Genomic DNA, 17,531 nt, shown 5'->3' with positions numbered 1-17,531 from the left:
CAACAAACAGTAAATAATTACATAGCCAGGTATAATTCAACAAACAGTAAATAATTACATAGCTTCTCTGACTTTAGGTTTACAAAAATTGACTCGGGGCTCCCGAGTGGAGCAGCGGTCTAAGGCACTGCATCTCAGTGCTTGAGGCGTCACTACAGACACCCTGGTTTGAATCCAGGCTGTATCACAAATGGCTGTGATTGGGAGTCCCATTGTTACATCTGCTCCTGCCAAGCCCTCTACTTCTCATCCTGTCTGCCTAACCCGCCGCCACTCCCCCAGTCCTCTCTCCCTCTTCCTCTCTGTGTGTGGAGAGGTGTGCTGGAGGCAGAGCAGATCCCCACCAGCTGCATGCAACCTGTTCCATAATCAAGACCTCTACAAACACTCAGCCCTGACACTTCCACGCTGCCAGATCGTAACCTCCGCTCCATAAGTCTGCGGTTTTAGCCGTTTGTTCCTGCTTAGATCCTGGTTTCCCTTGCCTGACACTGTTTACTTCTCCGCTGCCCGCTCTGACTTTGGCCCGTCTACAGTCCCATGTCTCGTCAGTCCTGCTACTCTGTCCTGGACCCCCCCACTGCACTGCATCCTTGGATTCCTCTCCAGATCCGCTTACCCAGTCCCAACTCCCCTCACTCCAGCCTCAACCTCCGCACCGGGCTTCCTACAACCCGCCTGAGCTTCCCCTGGCCTGCACCCCATCTTCCCCCTGTGTTTCAATAAATACCTTGGTTACCTCATCCCAGTCTTCTCGTCTGAGTCTGCTCTTGGGTTCACCTATTCCTCTCCGTGTGACACCCATAGGGTGGTGCACAATTGGCCCAGTGTCCTCTGGTTTGGCCGGTGTAGGCCGTCATTGTAAATAAGTATTTGTTCTTAACTGACTTGCCTAGTAAAATAAAAAAATGAAATAAATAAATAGTGACGATATGTCATGTGTAATAGACCGAGTATTGAACTTGCATCATCTGTGCATCTCAAGACAACATTAGCCCACTGAGCTAACATTGGTTTTCAGGCCTCAGGCAAAGTTACTCCATGTGAGGATAGGTGGGAGAACATCCTTTGTTATACTTCACTGCTGAATGTTTTTATGAATCTGTATGGATTAGAACACCTGTGCCCTGTGTAAATGCCTATCCTCAAGATACCAGTACAGTACACTACAACACTCATGTCCATATACTGTACTCTTATCCCTCTGGGCCAAGCACTGTCAGCAGCACCTGCAGTAACAGCCTCTGAACCCCCTGCTTGCCCTGGAATGAACAATCTGCCTCTCCCTACTGGTGCCAATAACACATTCTGCTTGGCCAAAGGTGTTGGCATCATAAACAATTATATAATACTGTATGTTTACTATATAATGTTTGCGCCTGTTTTGTTGAATTCCACCTTGAACATAAAGATACTTTTACTGCAGAGGGAAAGCACAGACGGCCACCCAAAAAGGTGGTAACACTATTCTGGTTTCCTTTTGTTGATTACTGTACATCATCGTGGTTCCTCTTAAGATTGCTTATTGCATGGGTTTTAGACACTGCCTGTATTGTTGAGGTCTGCTTGTGAAAAATGTATGTTGCTGCCATGGGTGTGGTAGGTATGACACTGAAATGGACTGTGCACATCCCTGTAGCATGCAGAAAGCAGTAATATTGTCCTCTTGTTGCTTTCAAGAGAAGAATGAGCAGGGATCCCAAGAGTCCTCTGAGGAAGAGGAGGAGGATGAGGAAGATTAGCTGTAACTGCTTTTTACAATCAACACTACCTCATCATTCAATGTAATGGGCTTGCCTTCCAACCACAGCCTGACTTACACTCATATATTCTCCATGGTGCCCGTTACAGAGGGGTGGGGAAATGTATCTTCTATTTACAACTGCTCTGGAAATAAATACTTAAACGATATTTAACATAGTCAGTACTATGTAAATAGAATAACTTTAGCAACTAGAACTCACCTTAGAATTCTAATCCACAATTGAAAATTAGGCTCTCGTAATTTCTTTAATTTCAAATTAAAGGGTAATATTTGGGGAATGTCCTCACCTTGGAGACGTTTCTTCATCTCCTGTTCTCTGCATCTATGCACAAGGAACAAAATACTTCCAGAGTGTTGTGTTTAAACTGGTTAATATTTCACACTGTCTTTCAGAACTCATGCAAGACACTGCAAAACATTTGAATCGATTTTTATTACATCTATGTAACCTATTTTATTGTGGTCGTGGTCACATACTGTTCAGGCTGTCCATAACGTCACTATGAAATGGATGCATAAAACATAAAAAAAACATGAAACAAATAATGTAAAGCATTTAAAAAAGACTTTAGGCGAATCAATTTATTGCAACATTGAAGTATATTATTAGATATGCATAAATTGAAGTTTCGCGTGAACACACGTTTTACATGTTATTGTGGTTAATTTTACAAGCTCGGCGTTAACGTGCCATTTAGTCATTGGTATGAATTACAACCAAAGATTGGATCTTGGTCTGTTGATAACCAAGGCGATGAATTCCTCCAGCATCCCGGTGAAAGATATCAACAGAAACGAGCGTCATTAGCGTAAATTCTCTACTTCGTTTCGTTTTTTTGGCATTCAATGCTGTATTCCTCAAAACAAAATACGTAATATCCCAATGCCACCATCGTTAAGATATGCCATGTTACGTTGTTTACGCAGTTATCTTCATAATGGCGACCGTGCTGGAGATGTGCTTATGCTTATGAAAATGAAGCGAAGAAGAAGTTATTTCTTATAAGAAAACGCCGGGGTTCCTCATAGGAGGACTTTGCGTCGAAGACAGCGTCTTTCCCAGTGTTTGAATTACATTTTTGGTCCCTTGGTACCCGAAATGATGAAGCTCAAGTCAAACCAAACCCGGACATACGATGGGGATGGCTACAAGAAGCGGGCCGCCTGTCTGTGCTTCAGGAGTGAAAGTGAAGAGGAGGTGAGGCCAAGGATGCTGGGGTGTAGGGTGGGCCGCAGTTCAGGAAAGCACAGATAACATGGTAGATAGATGTTTGTCGCAGTACATTTTTATTAATTTGCTAATTACGAAGGTGAATTAGATAGTTAGCTAACGTTAACTAGCTATCTAACTGGTTGTTACTGGTTTTGGTTTGCTTTGTTGAATCAGCGACCACCCAGGGATAATTAACGTTGAGTTAGCTAACGGTAGCAGCTATACTGAGTAGGCTATTTATTCTAGCTAGCTAACTTAGTAGCGTTGCAGCTAACCAAACATTGACGTTAGAAAGATTATAGCTAACGTCTTTTGTTAGATTGTTAGGTAACTGCTGGACACAGTCACCTAAGTTAAGTAGCAAGCTAGCGAACGCGTAGCCAGCAAACATTACTGCAACAACATATATTGGTAACCGGCTACTAGCTAGCTAACGCGCTAGCCAGCAGTGAGACGTTATCGTCTTGCAAGCTAGCTTGAGAGCTAACAAGCGCTACATGACAAAAGTATGTGGACGTCGAACGTCTCATTCCAAAATCACAGGCTACTAAGTATGGATTTGGTTCTGCCTTTGCTACTAAGCCTTTTTTTTGGTACCTTTATTTAACTAGGCAAGTCAGTTAAGAACAAATTCTTATTTTCAATGACGGCCTAGGAACAGTGGGTTAACTGCTATGTTCAAGGGCAGAACGACAGATGTTTACCTTGTCAGCTCGGGGATTCGATCGTGCAACCTTTCGGTTACTAGTCCAACGCTCTAGGCTAGGCTACCTGCCGCCCCTCTTTCCACTAGAGCATTACTAAGGTCGGGCACTGATGTTGAGTGGCTCGCAGTTTGTTTTCCATCCCATTTCTGTATGGACCTGGCTTTGTGCACGGGGGAATTGTCATGCTGAAACAGGAACCCCAAACTGTTGCCACAAAGTTGGAAGCACAGAATCGTCTAGAATATCATTGTATGCTGTAGCGTTAAGATTTCCCTTCACTGGAACTAAGGGGCCTAGCCCGAACCATGAAAAACAGCCCCAGACCATTATTCCTCCTCCACAAAGCCTTACAGTTGGCACTATGCATTCAGGCAGGTAGCGTTATCCTGGCATCAGCCATACCCAGATTTGTCCTTCGGACTGACATGGTGAAGCATGATTAATTACTCCAGAGAACGCGTTTCCACTGCACCAGAGTCCAATGGCGGCGAGCTTTGCGCCACTCCAACCAACTCTTGGCATTGCACATGGTGATCTTAGGCTTGTTGTGCGGCTGCTCGGCCATGGAAAGTCATTTCGTGAAGCTCCCGACAAACAGTTATTGTGCTGACGTTGCTTCCAGAGGCAGTTTGGAACTCTGTAGTGAGTGTTTCAACTGAGGACAGACTATTTTTACGTGCTTCAGCACTCGGTGGTCCCGTTCTGTGCACTTGTGTAGCCTACCACTTTGCAGCTGAGCCGTTGTTGCTCCTAGAAGTTTCCACTTCAAAATAACAACACTTGCAGTTGACCGGGGCAGCTCTAGCAAGGCAGATATTTGATGAACTGGCTTGTAGGAAAGGTGGTGGCCTATGATGTCACGTTGAGTCACTAAGCTCTTTAGTAAGGCCAGCCTACTGCCAACATTTCTGATATGGAGATTGCATGGCTGTGTGCTTGATTTTATACACCTGTCAGCAGTGGGTGTGGCTGAAATAACCAAATCCACCAATTTGAAGGGTTGTCTACATACTTTTTTGTGTGTGTGTGTGTATTGCTACTGCTAGTTAGTATCGTTCTGGTGATAAGGGTAACATAAAACACTGACAATCAATGTTTAGCAGCATTGTCAATGGCTCAAATCTCATGTCAACTCGTGACATAAGAGCTAGCGCTAGTTAGTTAGCCACATTTACGAGATAGATATCTAACTAGATAGCTAGCTAGATATGGGCCTTGCTTAGATTGCCTAGAAGTTGGACTAGCAACGAGTAACTTTACTGGACCGACCACTTGCTAACCGTGCTTGTGCTCAAACTAGCTAGCTACCTACCCCTTCAATATAACGTTAGCTAGAAAATAATCTGATGTAGAGGTCGACCGATTCATCGGAATGGCCGATTTCAAGTTTTCATAATCTGTCATCGGCATTTTTGGATGCCTATTATGGCCGACTGTATTGCAATCCACGAGGAGACCGCGTGGCAGGCTGACCACCTGTTAACGTGAGTGCAGGCAGCAAGGAGCCATGGTAAGTTGCTAGCTAGCATTAAACTTACCTTTATAAAAAGCAATCAATCTTAGCATAATCACTAGTTAACTACACATGGTTGATGATATTACTAGTTTAACTAGCTTGTCCTGCGTTGCATCTAATCAATGTGGTGCCTTCAACTATGTCACTTCTCTTGTGTAAGCAGAGTCAGGGTATATGCAGCATTTTGGGTCGCCTGTCTCATTGCGAACTGTGTGAAGACCGTTTCTTCCTAAAAAAAGGCCGTAATAAATTTCCCAGAATTTTACATAATTATGACATAACATTGAAGGTTGTGCAATGTAACAGCAATATATAGACTATTTGCCACCCGTTCGATAAAATACGGAACGGTTCCGTATTTCACTGAAAGAAACTTTTTGTTTTCAAAATGATCGTTTCCGGATTTGACCATATTAATAACCTAAGGCTCATATTTCTGTGTGTTTATTATAATTAAGTTTATGATTTGATAGAGCAGTCTGACGGAGTGGTGGTAGGCAGCAGCAGGCTCGTAAGCATTCATTCAAACCGCACTTTCTTCCGTTTGCCAGCAGCTTTTCACAATGCTTGAAGCACAGCGCTGTTTATGACTTCAAGCCTATCAACTCCTGAGATTAGGCTGGCAATACTATAGTGCCTATAAGAACATCCAATAGTCAAAGGTCTATGAAATACAAATGGTATAGAGAGAAATAGTCCTATAATAACTACAACCTAAAACTTCTTAACTGGGAATATTGAAGACTCATGTTAGTAAGGCTAGGCGTCCCGCTAGCGGGACAACTTCCTGTGAAACTGGAGTGTCGCGCAATTCAAGTAAATAATTATATAAATGATGGATATTAAACATTTAGGTACATACAAGTGTCTTATATCGGTTGAAAGCTTACATTCTTGTTAATCTAACTGCACTGTCCAATTTACAGTAGGCTTTACAGCAAAAGCATGCCATTCGATTGTTTCGGCGCCCCACATCAAAATATTTTTCCACCGGCACAGGTTTCATAAATTCACAAATAGCGGTTAAATATTCACTTTGAAAATCTTTTTCTGATTTGTCATCAAAGAGTCCCAGCAATAACATAGTGTCGTTTTGTTAGATAAAATCCTTTATATCCCAAAAAGTCTGCCATCGATTTGAGTAATCCACACGTTCAACATGCCAAGATAGGAATCCAGAAATCTACACGTAAACTTTTTCAACATGTCAAAATCCATTTCTATTTAATCCTCAGCTACCCTAAAATGTAATTAAACTATAACATTTCATACGGAAACAATTATGTTCAATAGGAAAACAATATTAGCAGGTGCGTCTTGTCTTCATCACGCCCGCATACATGAATTTCCAAGTCTGTGTCCCTGTAGTAAAACTCATATTTCTTACCTGTTTTGGAAGAAACCAGCCTGAAACCTTGAACAGACTACTGACACCCAGTGGAAGCCATGGGAATTGCATACTGGGAACTATATTTAATTATTTCCCTGTAAGTTGGAAGAGCATGGGCGCCCCTACCATATCTATTGTGTTATAGTCTCCTACATTATTTTTTTAACATTTCTACAAACTTCAAAGTGTCTTCATTCCAATGGTACCAATTATATGCATATCCTGGCTTCAGGGCCTGAGCAACAGGCAGTTTACTTTAGGTACGTCAGTCAGGTGGAAATTGAGAAAAAAGGACCCTAGCCCTAACAAGTTTTAAAAGAAACCACCAGCTTTCATATGTTCTGAGCAAGGAACTTAAACGTTAGCTTTTTTACATGGTACATATTGCGCTTTTACTTCCTTCTCCAACACTGTTTTTGCATTATTTAAACCAAATTGAACGTTTCATTATTTATTTGAGACTAAATAGATTTTATTGATGTATTAAGTTAAAATAAGTGTTCATTATTCATTCAGTATTGTTGTAATTGTCATTATTACAAATATATATATATATATATATAACAAAAATCGGCCGATTAATCGGTATCGGCTTTTTCTGGTCCTCCAATAATCAGTATCGGCATTGAAAAATCATAATCGGTTGACTTCTAGTCTGATATGGATCACATCTAAAGATCTAGCTAGCTAATCTGTATGGCCAGATAACCTAACCCATAGCATCACTCATATGGCCCATATTATGTGTGCCAACCGGGCTAGAGACAAGTCAGTGTCACCAAAACCATCATCACCGGGACGGTCTGTAAGGTTAGTCAATATGTGTCTCTTGGTTATGCCCGGTAGCTATGTCTATGCATGCATAATAGCTAACTCTGCGTTCTTGAAAAAGAATGGCGCTGCACTAGCTAGCTGCAGTTTTATGGGCTCCTGACCAAGTCTGCTATTTAGTGTTTCTTTTGCATTGATCTTAACTTTTTTGTGCATAATGTTTCCGCCATCGTTTCATATGCCTGAAAATAGTTTCTGGACTTCAGAACAGCGATAACTAACCTATATTTGGATGAAGATTTCTACTTCAACGAGTTGGCTGCATAGGACTTACTGCTAACCCCGGACCAGGCCCTAATCTCCGAGACTCAGAAAAGGGGAAAAAAAAGACAGGATAGTCTCTCTTACACTATCAACCGGACCGGAAGAACTGGAATATCCTATGTTTCTCAGATTTATAGCTGAAGGAGGACATTGATAATATACACTGAGTATTCAAAGCATTAAGAACACCGGCTCTTTTCATGACAGACTGACCAGATGAAAGCAATGACCCCTTATTGATGTCTCTTGTTAAATCCACTTCAATCAGTAGATGGAGGAGACAAGGACTTTTAAGCCTTGAGACAATTGAGACATGGATTGTGTATGTGTGTGATTCAGACGGTTAAAAGACAAAAAATTTAAATCGATAAAAGACAATACTGTGCAGCCGTATTCATCGACCTGGCCAAGGCTTTCGACTCTGTCAATCACCACATTCTTATCGGCGGACTCAACAGCCTTGGGTTTCTCAAATGACTGCCTCGCCTGGTACACCAACTACTTCTCAGACAGAGTTCAGTGTGTCAAATCGGAGGGCCTGTTGTCCGGACCTCTGGCAGTCTCTATGGGGGTGCCACAGGGTTCAATTCTTGGGCCGACTCTTTTCTCTGTATACATCAGTGATGTCGCTTATGCTGCTGGTGATTCTCTGATCCACCTCTACGCAGACGACACCATTCTGTATACTTCTGGCCCTTCTTTGGACACCGTGTTCAGTGTCCAACGAACTCTCCTTCCGTGGCCTCCAAATGCAAGTAAAACTAAATGCATGCTCTTCAACCGATCTCTGCCCGCACCTGCCCGCCCGCCCAGCATCACTACTCTGGATGGTTCTGACTTAAAATATGTGGACAATACAAATACCTAGGTGTCTGGTTAGACTGTAAACTCTCCTTCCAGACTCACATTAAGCATCTCCAATCAAAAATTAAATCTAGAATCGGGCTTCCTATTTCGCAACAAAGCATCCTTCACTCATGCTGCCAAACATACACTCGTAAAACTGACTATCCAACCGATCCTTGACTTCGGCGACGTTATTTACAAAATGGCCTCCGACACTCTACTCAGGAAATTGGATGCAGTCCATCACAGTGCCATCCGTTTTGTCACCAAAGCCCCATATAATACCCTCCACTGCGACCTGTATGCTCTCGTTGGCTGGCCCTCGCTTCATATTCGTCGCCAAACCCACTGGCTCCAGGTCATCTATAAGTCTTTGCTAGGTAAAGCTCCACCTTATCTCAGCTCACTGGTCACCATAGCAGCACCCACCCATAGCACACGCTCCAGCAGGTATATTTCACTGGTCACCCCCAAAGCCAATTCCTCCTTTGGCCGCCTTTCCTTCCAGTTCTCTGCTGCCAAAGACTGGAACGAATTGCAAATATCACTGAAGCTGGAAACTCGTATCTCCCTCACTAACTTTAAGCATCAGCTGTCAGAGCAGCTCACAGATCATTGCACCGGTACATAGCCCATCTGTAAATAGCCCATCTGTAAATAGCCCATCCAACTACCTCATCCCCATATTTTTTTTTTTCTTTCTTCTTTGCACCCCGCTATCTCTACTTGCACATTCATCTTCTACACATCTATCACTCCAGTGTTTAATTGCTAAATTGTAATTACTTCATCACTATGGCCTATTTATTGCCTTACCTCCCTAATCTTACCTCATTTGCACACACTGTATATAGATTTGTTTTATATTGTGTTATTGACTGTGCATTTGTTTATTCCATGTGTAACTCTGTGTTGTTGTTTGTGTCGCTTTGCTTTGTTTTGTCCAGGTCGCAGTTAAAGGTAAAATAAAAAAAAGTGGAATTATGTTTTTAGAATTTTTAAATGTTAATTTATTAAAGTCTTGAGTAAATAAGTATTCTACACCATGTTTATGGCAAGCCTAAATAACTTTAGGTGTGTAAACTTGCTGAAGTTGCATGGACTCACTCTGTGTGCAATAATGGTGTTTAACATGATTTTTGAATTACTACCCCATTTCTGTACTCTACATATACAATTATATTGAAGGTCCCTCAGTCAGCAGTGAATTTCAAACACAGATTCAACGACGAAGACCAGGGAGGGTTTCCAATGCCTCGCAAAGAAGGGCACCTATTGGTAGATGGGAGAGAAAAAATCGGACAATTAATATCCCTTTGAGCATAATTACACTTTTGATGGTGTCTCAATACGCCCAGTCAATACAAAGATACAGACGTCCTTCCTAACTGAGTTGACGGAGAGGAAGGAAAACGCTCAGGGATTTCACCATGAGGCCAATGGTGATTTTATAAGAGGTATAGGAGAAAACAACTGAGGATGGATCAACAACATTGTAGTTACTCCACAATTCTAACCTAAATGACAAGGAGTGAAAAGAAGGAAGACTGTACAGAATAAAAATATTCCAAAACATGCATCCTGTTTGGCGCTAAATAGTACTGTAAAAAATGTGGCAAAGAAATACAATTTTTGTCCTGAATTCAAAGCATTATTTTTGGGGCAAATGTAACACATCTAGTACCACGCTGTCACACCCTGACCATAGAGAGCCCTTGGTTCTCTATGGTGTAGTAGGTTAGGGCGTGACTAGGGGGTGTTCTAGTTCAATATTTATGTGTTGGTGTTCTGTATGGTTCCCAATTAGAGGCAGCTGGTAATCGTTGCCTCTATTTGGGGATCATATTTAGGTAGCCATTTTTCCCACCTGTGTTTGTGGGATATTATCTGTGTTGGTGCTTGTGCCACCACTTAGTCACGTTGTGTTGCTTGTTTATTGTTTTGGTTAAAGAAGTTTCACTTTAAATAAATATGTGGAACTCAACAAACGCTGCACCTTGGTCCGTCTCTTACAACAACCGTGACACACGCTTCATATTTTCAAGCATGGTTGTGGCTGCATCATGTTATAGGTATGCTTGTCATTGGCAAGGACTAAGATGTATTTTAGGATACAAATAAATAGAGCTTAGCACAGGCAAAGTCCTAGAGGAAAACCTGGTTCAGTCTTTACAAAACACTGGGAGACAACTTTCAGCAGGACAATAACCTAAAACCCAAGGCAAAATATACACTGGAATTACTTACCAAGACGACACTGAATATTCCTGAGTGGTATAGTTACAGTTTTGACTTAAATTTGTTTGAAAATCTATGGAAAGATTTGAAAATGGCTTTCTAGCAATGATCAACAACCAACTTGACTGAGCTTGAAGAATTTTTGAAAGAATAATGGGAAAATATTGTACAATCCAGGTTTGCAAAGCTCTTCGAGACCCAGAAACACTCACAGCTATAATCGCTGCCTAAAAGTGATAAAATGTTACTTATGGTGTTGAATACTTATCTAATAAAATGTTTTATTTTCCATTACTCTATATATATATATATATATCTGTATATATATGTATCTGTATGTGTGTGTGTGTTTGACTTTGACATAGTATTTTGTGTAGATTGATTACAAAAAAAAAATGAAATCTATTTTAATCCCACTTTGAAACACAACAAAGTTGAAAAAGTCAAGGGGTGTGAATACTTTATGAAGGCACTGTATGTACATATCAAGCTCCATTACCTTGTACCCCGTGTATATACAGTGCCTTCAAAGTATTCAGACCATTGACTTTTTCCACATTTTGTTACATTACAGCCTTATTCTAAAATGGATTAAAAAATAATAACACCCTATAATGACAAAGCGAAAACAGTTTTTAGCCATTTCTGCAAATGTGTAAACGTATTAAACAGAAGTACCTTATTTACATAAGTATTCAGACCCTTTGCTTTGAGACTGAAATTGTGCTGAGTTGCATCCTGTTTCCATGGATAATTCTTGATGTTTCTACAACTTGATTGGGTTCCAGCTGTGGTAAATTCAATTGATTGGACATGATTTGTAAAGGCACACATCTGCCTATATAAAGTCTCACAGTTGACAGTGCATGTCAGAGCAAAATCCAAGCCATGAGGTCGAATGAATTGTGCGTAGAGCTCTGAGATGGACTTGTGTCGAGGCACAGATCTGGGGAAGGGTACCAAAACATTTCTGCAGTATTGAAGGTCCCCAAGAACACAGTGGCCTCCATCATTCTTAAATGGAAGAAGTTTGGAACCACCAAGACTCTTCTTAGAGCTGGCTGCCTTGCCAAACTGAGTAATCGGGGGAGAAGGGCCTTGGTCAGGGAGGTGACCAAGGCTCTGACAGAGCTCCAGAGTTCCTCTGTGTTTGATGGTTGTCCTTCTGGAAGGTTCTCCCATCACTCCACCAATCAGGCCTTGTCTGGCCACTCTACCATAAAGTCACTCCTCAGTAAAAGGCACATGACAGCCCGCTTGGAGTTTGCCAAAAGGCACCTAAAAACTCTCAGACCATGAGAAACAAGATTATCTGGTCTGATGAAACCAAGATTGAACTCTTTGGCCTAAAGGCCAAGCATCATGTCTGGAGAAGCGTGGTGGCAGCATCATGCTGTGGGGATGTTTTTCATCGGCAGGGACTGGGAGACTAGTCAGGAGCGAGGCAAAGTACAAAGAGATCCTTGATGAAAACCTGCTCAGGATCTCAGACTGGGGCGAAGGTTCACTTTCCAACAGGACAAAGACCCTGAGCACACAGCCAAGACAATGGAGTGGCTTCGGGACAAGTCTCTGAATGTCCTTGAGTGGCCCAGCCAGAGCCCGGACTTGAACCCGATCTAACATCTCTGGAGAGACCTGAAAATAGCTGTTCAGCAATGCTCCGCATCCAACCTGACAGAGCTTGAGATGATCTGCAGAGAAGATTGGGAGAAACTCCCCAAATACAGGTGTGCCAAGCTTGTAGCGTCATCCAAGAAGACTCTGCTGTAATCGTTGCCAAAGGTGCTTCAACAAAGTACTGAGTAACGGGTCTGAATATTTATGTGAATGTGATTTCAGTTTTTTTATTTGTAATAAAATTGCAAATATTTCTAAAAACCTCTTTTTGCTTTGTCATTATGTGGTATTGTGTGTAGAATTTAACAATGTGGAAAAGTCAAGGGGTCTAAATTAGTGATTCACCGATATGACATTTTTGGCTGATACCGATATCCAATATTTTCCTTTCCAAATTTTCTTTTACAGATAACCGATATTAAAAAAAAAGTCGGCCTTTTAAACATTCTAGTACAGTTAAATAGTTAACACACACACACATGGACACAACGGTCTAAGGCACTGCATCTCAGTGCAAGAGGCGTCACTACAGTCACTGGTTCGAATCCAGGCAGTATCACATCCGGCCGTGATTGAGAGTCCCATAGGGCGGCTCACAATTTACCCAGCGTCGTCCGGGTTTGGCTGCCGTTGTAATTAAGGTGTGTGTGTATGTATGTAGTGATGCTAATAGCAGTGACGCTATTACTGTGTAACTGCGGTAGGGCAACACCTAAAAAATAGCACACTTGGTATTGTGTACTGGTGCGCGACTAGTCGCGAAAGCCAACATCACCCACGACAGAGAACGGTTTACATTTACATTACATTTAAGTCATTTAGCAGACGCTCTTATCCAGACTTACAAATTGGTGCATTCACCTTATGATATCCAGTGGAACAACCACTTTACAATAGTGCATCTAAATCTTTTAAGGGGGGGGGGGGGTTAGAAGGATTACTTTATCCTATCCTAGGTATTCCTTAAAGAGGTGGGGTTTCAGGTGTCTCCGGAAGGTGGTGATTGACTCCGCTGTCCTGGCGTCGTGAGGGAGCTTGTTCCACCATTGGGGTGCCAGAGCAGCGAACAGTTTTGACGGCTGAGCGGGAACTGTGCTTCCTCAGAGGTAGGGGGGCCAGCAGGCCAGAGGTGGATGAACGCAGTGCCCTTGTTTGGGTGTAGGGCCTGATCAGAGCCTGAAGGTATGGAGGTGCGGTTCCCTTCACAGCTCCGTAGGCAATCACCATGGTCTTGTAGCGGATGAGAGCTTCAACTGGAAGCCAGTGGAGAGAGCGGAGGAGCGGAGTGACGTGAGAGAACTTGGGAAGGTTGAACACCAGACGGGCTGCGGCGTTCTGGATGAGTTGTAGGGGTTTAATGGCACAGGCAGGGAGCCCAGCCAACAGCGAGTTGCAGTAATCCAGACGGGAGATGACAAGTGCCTGGATTAGGACCTGCACCGCTTCCTGTGTGAGGCAGGGTCGTACTCTGCGAATGTTGTAGAGCATGAACCTACAGGATCGGGTCACCGCCTTGATGTTAGTGGAGAACGACAGGGTGTTGTCCAGGATCACGCCAAGGTTCTTAGCACTCTGGGAGGAGGACACAAGGGAGTTGTCAACCATGATGGCGAGATCATGGAACGGGCAGTCCTTCCCCGGGAGGAAGAGCAGCTCCGTCTTGCCGAGGTTCAGCTTGAGGTGGTGATCCGTCATCCACACTGATATGTCTGACAGACATGCAGAGATGCGATTCGCCGCCTGGTTATCAGAAGGGGGAAAGGAGAAGATTAATTGTGTGTCGTCTGCATAGCAATGATAGGAGAGACCATGTGAGGATATGACAGAGCCAAGTGACTTGGTGTATAGCGAGAATAGGAGAGGGCCTAGAACAGAGCCCTGGGGGACACCAGTGGTGAGAGCGCATGGTGCGGAGACAGATTCTCGCCACGCCACCTGGTAGGAGCGACCTGTCAGGTAGGACGCAATCCAAGCGTGGGCCGCGCCGGAGATGCCCAACTCGGAGAGGGTGGAGAGGAGGATCTGATGGTTCACAGTATCAAAGGCAGCAGATAGGTCTAGAAGGATGAGAGCAGAGGAGAGAGAGTTAGCTTTAGCAGTGCGGAGAGCCTCCGTGACACAGAAGAGCAGTCTCAGTTGAATGCCCAGTCTTGAAACCTGACTGATTAGGATCAAGAAGGTCATTCTGAGAGATAGCAGGAGAGCTGGCCAAGGACGGCACGTTCAAGAGTTTTGGAGAGAAAAGAAAGAAGGGATACTGGTCTGTAGTTGTTGACATCAGAGGGATCGAGTGTAGGTTTTTTCAGAAGGGGTGCAACTCTCGCTCTCTTGAAGACGGAAGGGACGTAGCCAGCGGTCAAGGATGAGTTGATGAGCGAGGTGAGGTAGGGGAGAAGGTCTCCGGAAATGGTCTGGAGAAGAGAGGAGGGGATAGGGTCAAGTGGGCAGGTTGTTGGGCGGCCGGCCGTCACAAGACGCGAGATTTCATCTGGAGAGAGAGGGGAGAAAGAGGTCAAAGCACAGGGTAGGGCAGTGTGAGCAGGACCAGCGGTGTCGTTTGACTTAGCAAACGAGGATCGGATAAGTCATCCGCAGAGAGGGAGGAGGAGGGGGGGGGGATGAGGATTCAGGAGGGAGGAGAAGGTAGCAAAGAGCTTCCTAGGGTTAGAGTCAGATGCTTGGAATTTAGAGTGGTAGAAAGTCGCTTTAGCAGCAGAGACAGAAGAGGAGAATGTAGAGAGGAGTGAGTGAAAGGATGCCAGGTCCGCAGGGAGGCGAGTTTTCCTCCATTTCCGCTCGGCTGCCCGGAGCCTTGTTCTGTGAGCTCGTAGTGAGTCGTCGAGCCACGGAGCAGGAGGGGAGGACCGAGTCGGCCTGGAGGATAGGGGACAGAGAAAATCAAAGGATGCAGAAAGGGAGGAGAGGAGGGTTGAGGAGGCAGAATCAGGAGATAGGTTGGAGAAGGTTTGAGCAGAGGGAAGAGATGATAGGATGGAAGAGGAGAGAGTAGCGGGAGAGAGAGAGCGAAGGTTGGGACGGCGCAATACCATCCGAGTAGGGGCAGAGTGAGAAGTGTTGGATGAGAGCAAGAGGGAAAAGGATACACGGTAGTGGTCGGAGATTTGGAGGGGAGTTGCAATGAGATTAGTGGAAGAACAGCATCTAGTAAAGATGAGGTCAAGCGTATTGCCTGCCTTGTGAGTAGGGGGGGAAGGTGAAAGGGTGAGGTCAAAAGAGGAGAGGAGTGGAAAGAAGGAGGCAGAGAGGAATGAGTCAAAGGTAGACGTGGGGAGGTTAGTCACCCAGAACTGTGAGAGGTGAGCCATCTTCAGGAAAGGAACTCATCAAGGCGTCAAGCTCATTGATGAACTCTCCAAGGTTGATTGTCAAGGGGAATGAATTCCATTTTCTTGGCTTTAATGGATTTCGCTTTTGAGTTGTCTCTTTGAAATATTCTTACTCTTTCAAATGACTGTTTGACTTGACTGCTCGATCCACACAGTCATTGTAGGCTAAGTTAGGAACGCTGTGTTGCATGTGTAGCGCAACATTTTACGTGGCGTCATTACGTCATGTGCATACCTATATAACGTAGGTACATCAGCTTTGACATCAGTTTTGCACATTGGCGTTAAACTAGACATCGGCTGATAACGATGTTGGCATTTTTAGCTAATATCGTCCGATTCCGTGATGTTCACCAATTTATATATATATATATTGTTTTTCATTTTCTTTATTTTATTTTTATATATCATGCATCCCTAGTCTAAATACTTTCCGAAGGCACTGTAGCCAAGTTATCGTTACTTATTGTGTATTTATTATTACTTGTATGTGTTATTACTTTTCTATTATTCTCTGCGTTGTTGGGACGGGCCCGTAAGTAAGCATTTCACTGTTACTCTACACCTATTGTTTATGAAGCATGTGAAGAATACAATTTTATTTGATGTGTTATTGAGAATATGTCACCTGTAATTTGAATAGGATTGAGATGTTGTCTTTAGCTGAGTAGAGAAGTTGTCTCAAGCAACCTGAAACTCTGGATTTGATTGATGGTGCTCAATGCTGTATCGTCTTTTTCTGCAGGTGCTGTTGGTGAGTAGTAGTCGTCATCCAGACAAGTGGATTGTCCCTGGTGGGGGGATGGAGCCAGAAGAGGAGCCCAATGTAGCAGCAGCACGAGAAGTCTGTGAAGAGGTTTGTTTGTTTCTTTCTTTCTTTCCCTCTCATTTCATTGACCTTTGAATAATTAAGCTAACTCCATTCCCACACTGTTCTCTATCCCCGCATTTCAGGGAACTTGTGGTGTTTTTCATAATTGGTTATGGATATTAGAGATGATGGTCTCTTTGTTTTAGCTGTGGCTTTTTGGGTAGACGACCTCAAATGTTTTTTCTTGCAATCACACCCCTCAATTACAATATGGTATTTGCCGGAATGGCAACCAGATATTAAACTGAGATTTGCCATTGTGACTAGGCTATGTCATACTTTGAAAAAGAACACATTTGGCCTGCCATTACTGGTCCCATGCTGATTACCTTGATAAAGCTTGTGGAAACATGGCTATTGAGCTCAACATAGGGATGGGCGATATGGCCAAAGAATCTCTAAATAACCTTTTGTTGTGCAGTTAAAGGTAAAATATACTGCATTTCAAACAGTCAGCAATAATGTAGCGATTTCAGGTCTTTACGTTGTACGCCAATGCCGCGCTTGACAAACTGAGCAATCATTTTCCAGACTCAATGTTCATTGATACTCCCGTTTGTGTTATCTGCTCTGTGCGCGATTTGAGCAGTTGAGACGTACTGTAAAAAGGGTATCGTTAGGAAGGTTAACGTCTCTATTACAGGTTCTAAATAACAGAACCTGTAATAGGTTCTAAATGTTAGGTTCTAAATAACAGGGTAAAAACTGACGGACCACTATAAAAGCTCAAACCAGACAGACATGTTTCCACCAGTGGTAGTATAAATGTATATCCCAATTTGGGTGGAGCATCCTCCTTCCCTCTAAACATTACATCTTTATTGCTAGGCAGGATATTAAGTGATGCAGGCAATGAACCCTTTCCTTCTCCCTTAATCTGACCTGACCTCGGCCCCCATTCCTCACTAAACCACATCTCTCCA

General features: G+C 43.3%; 1 protein-coding gene across 1 annotated transcript in view; it reads left to right on the top strand.

Annotated features, from left to right (window-relative positions):
• The first annotated feature begins 2,691 nt into the window (after positions 1-2,691).
• The window catches only part of LOC106582705 (diphosphoinositol polyphosphate phosphohydrolase 1), a 29,761-nt gene continuing 14,921 nt past the window's right edge, over positions 2,692-17,531 (top strand). The window contains exons 1-2 of the mRNA XM_014166035.3: positions 2,692-2,963; positions 16,483-16,593. Coding sequence (XP_014021510.1) covers positions 2,865-2,963; positions 16,483-16,593 — 210 coding nt within the window. The 5' untranslated portion in view covers positions 2,692-2,864. The remainder of the gene's footprint in view (positions 2,964-16,482; positions 16,594-17,531) is intronic.

Source organism: Salmo salar, chromosome 22 (assembly GCF_965601325.2).
Source record: "Salmo salar chromosome 22, fSalSal1, whole genome shotgun sequence".
Taxonomy (NCBI): Eukaryota; Metazoa; Chordata; class Actinopteri; order Salmoniformes; family Salmonidae; genus Salmo; species Salmo salar.
The sequence above is the reverse complement of the archived record's forward strand: the minus strand, read 5'-3'. Positions and strand labels throughout refer to the sequence as shown.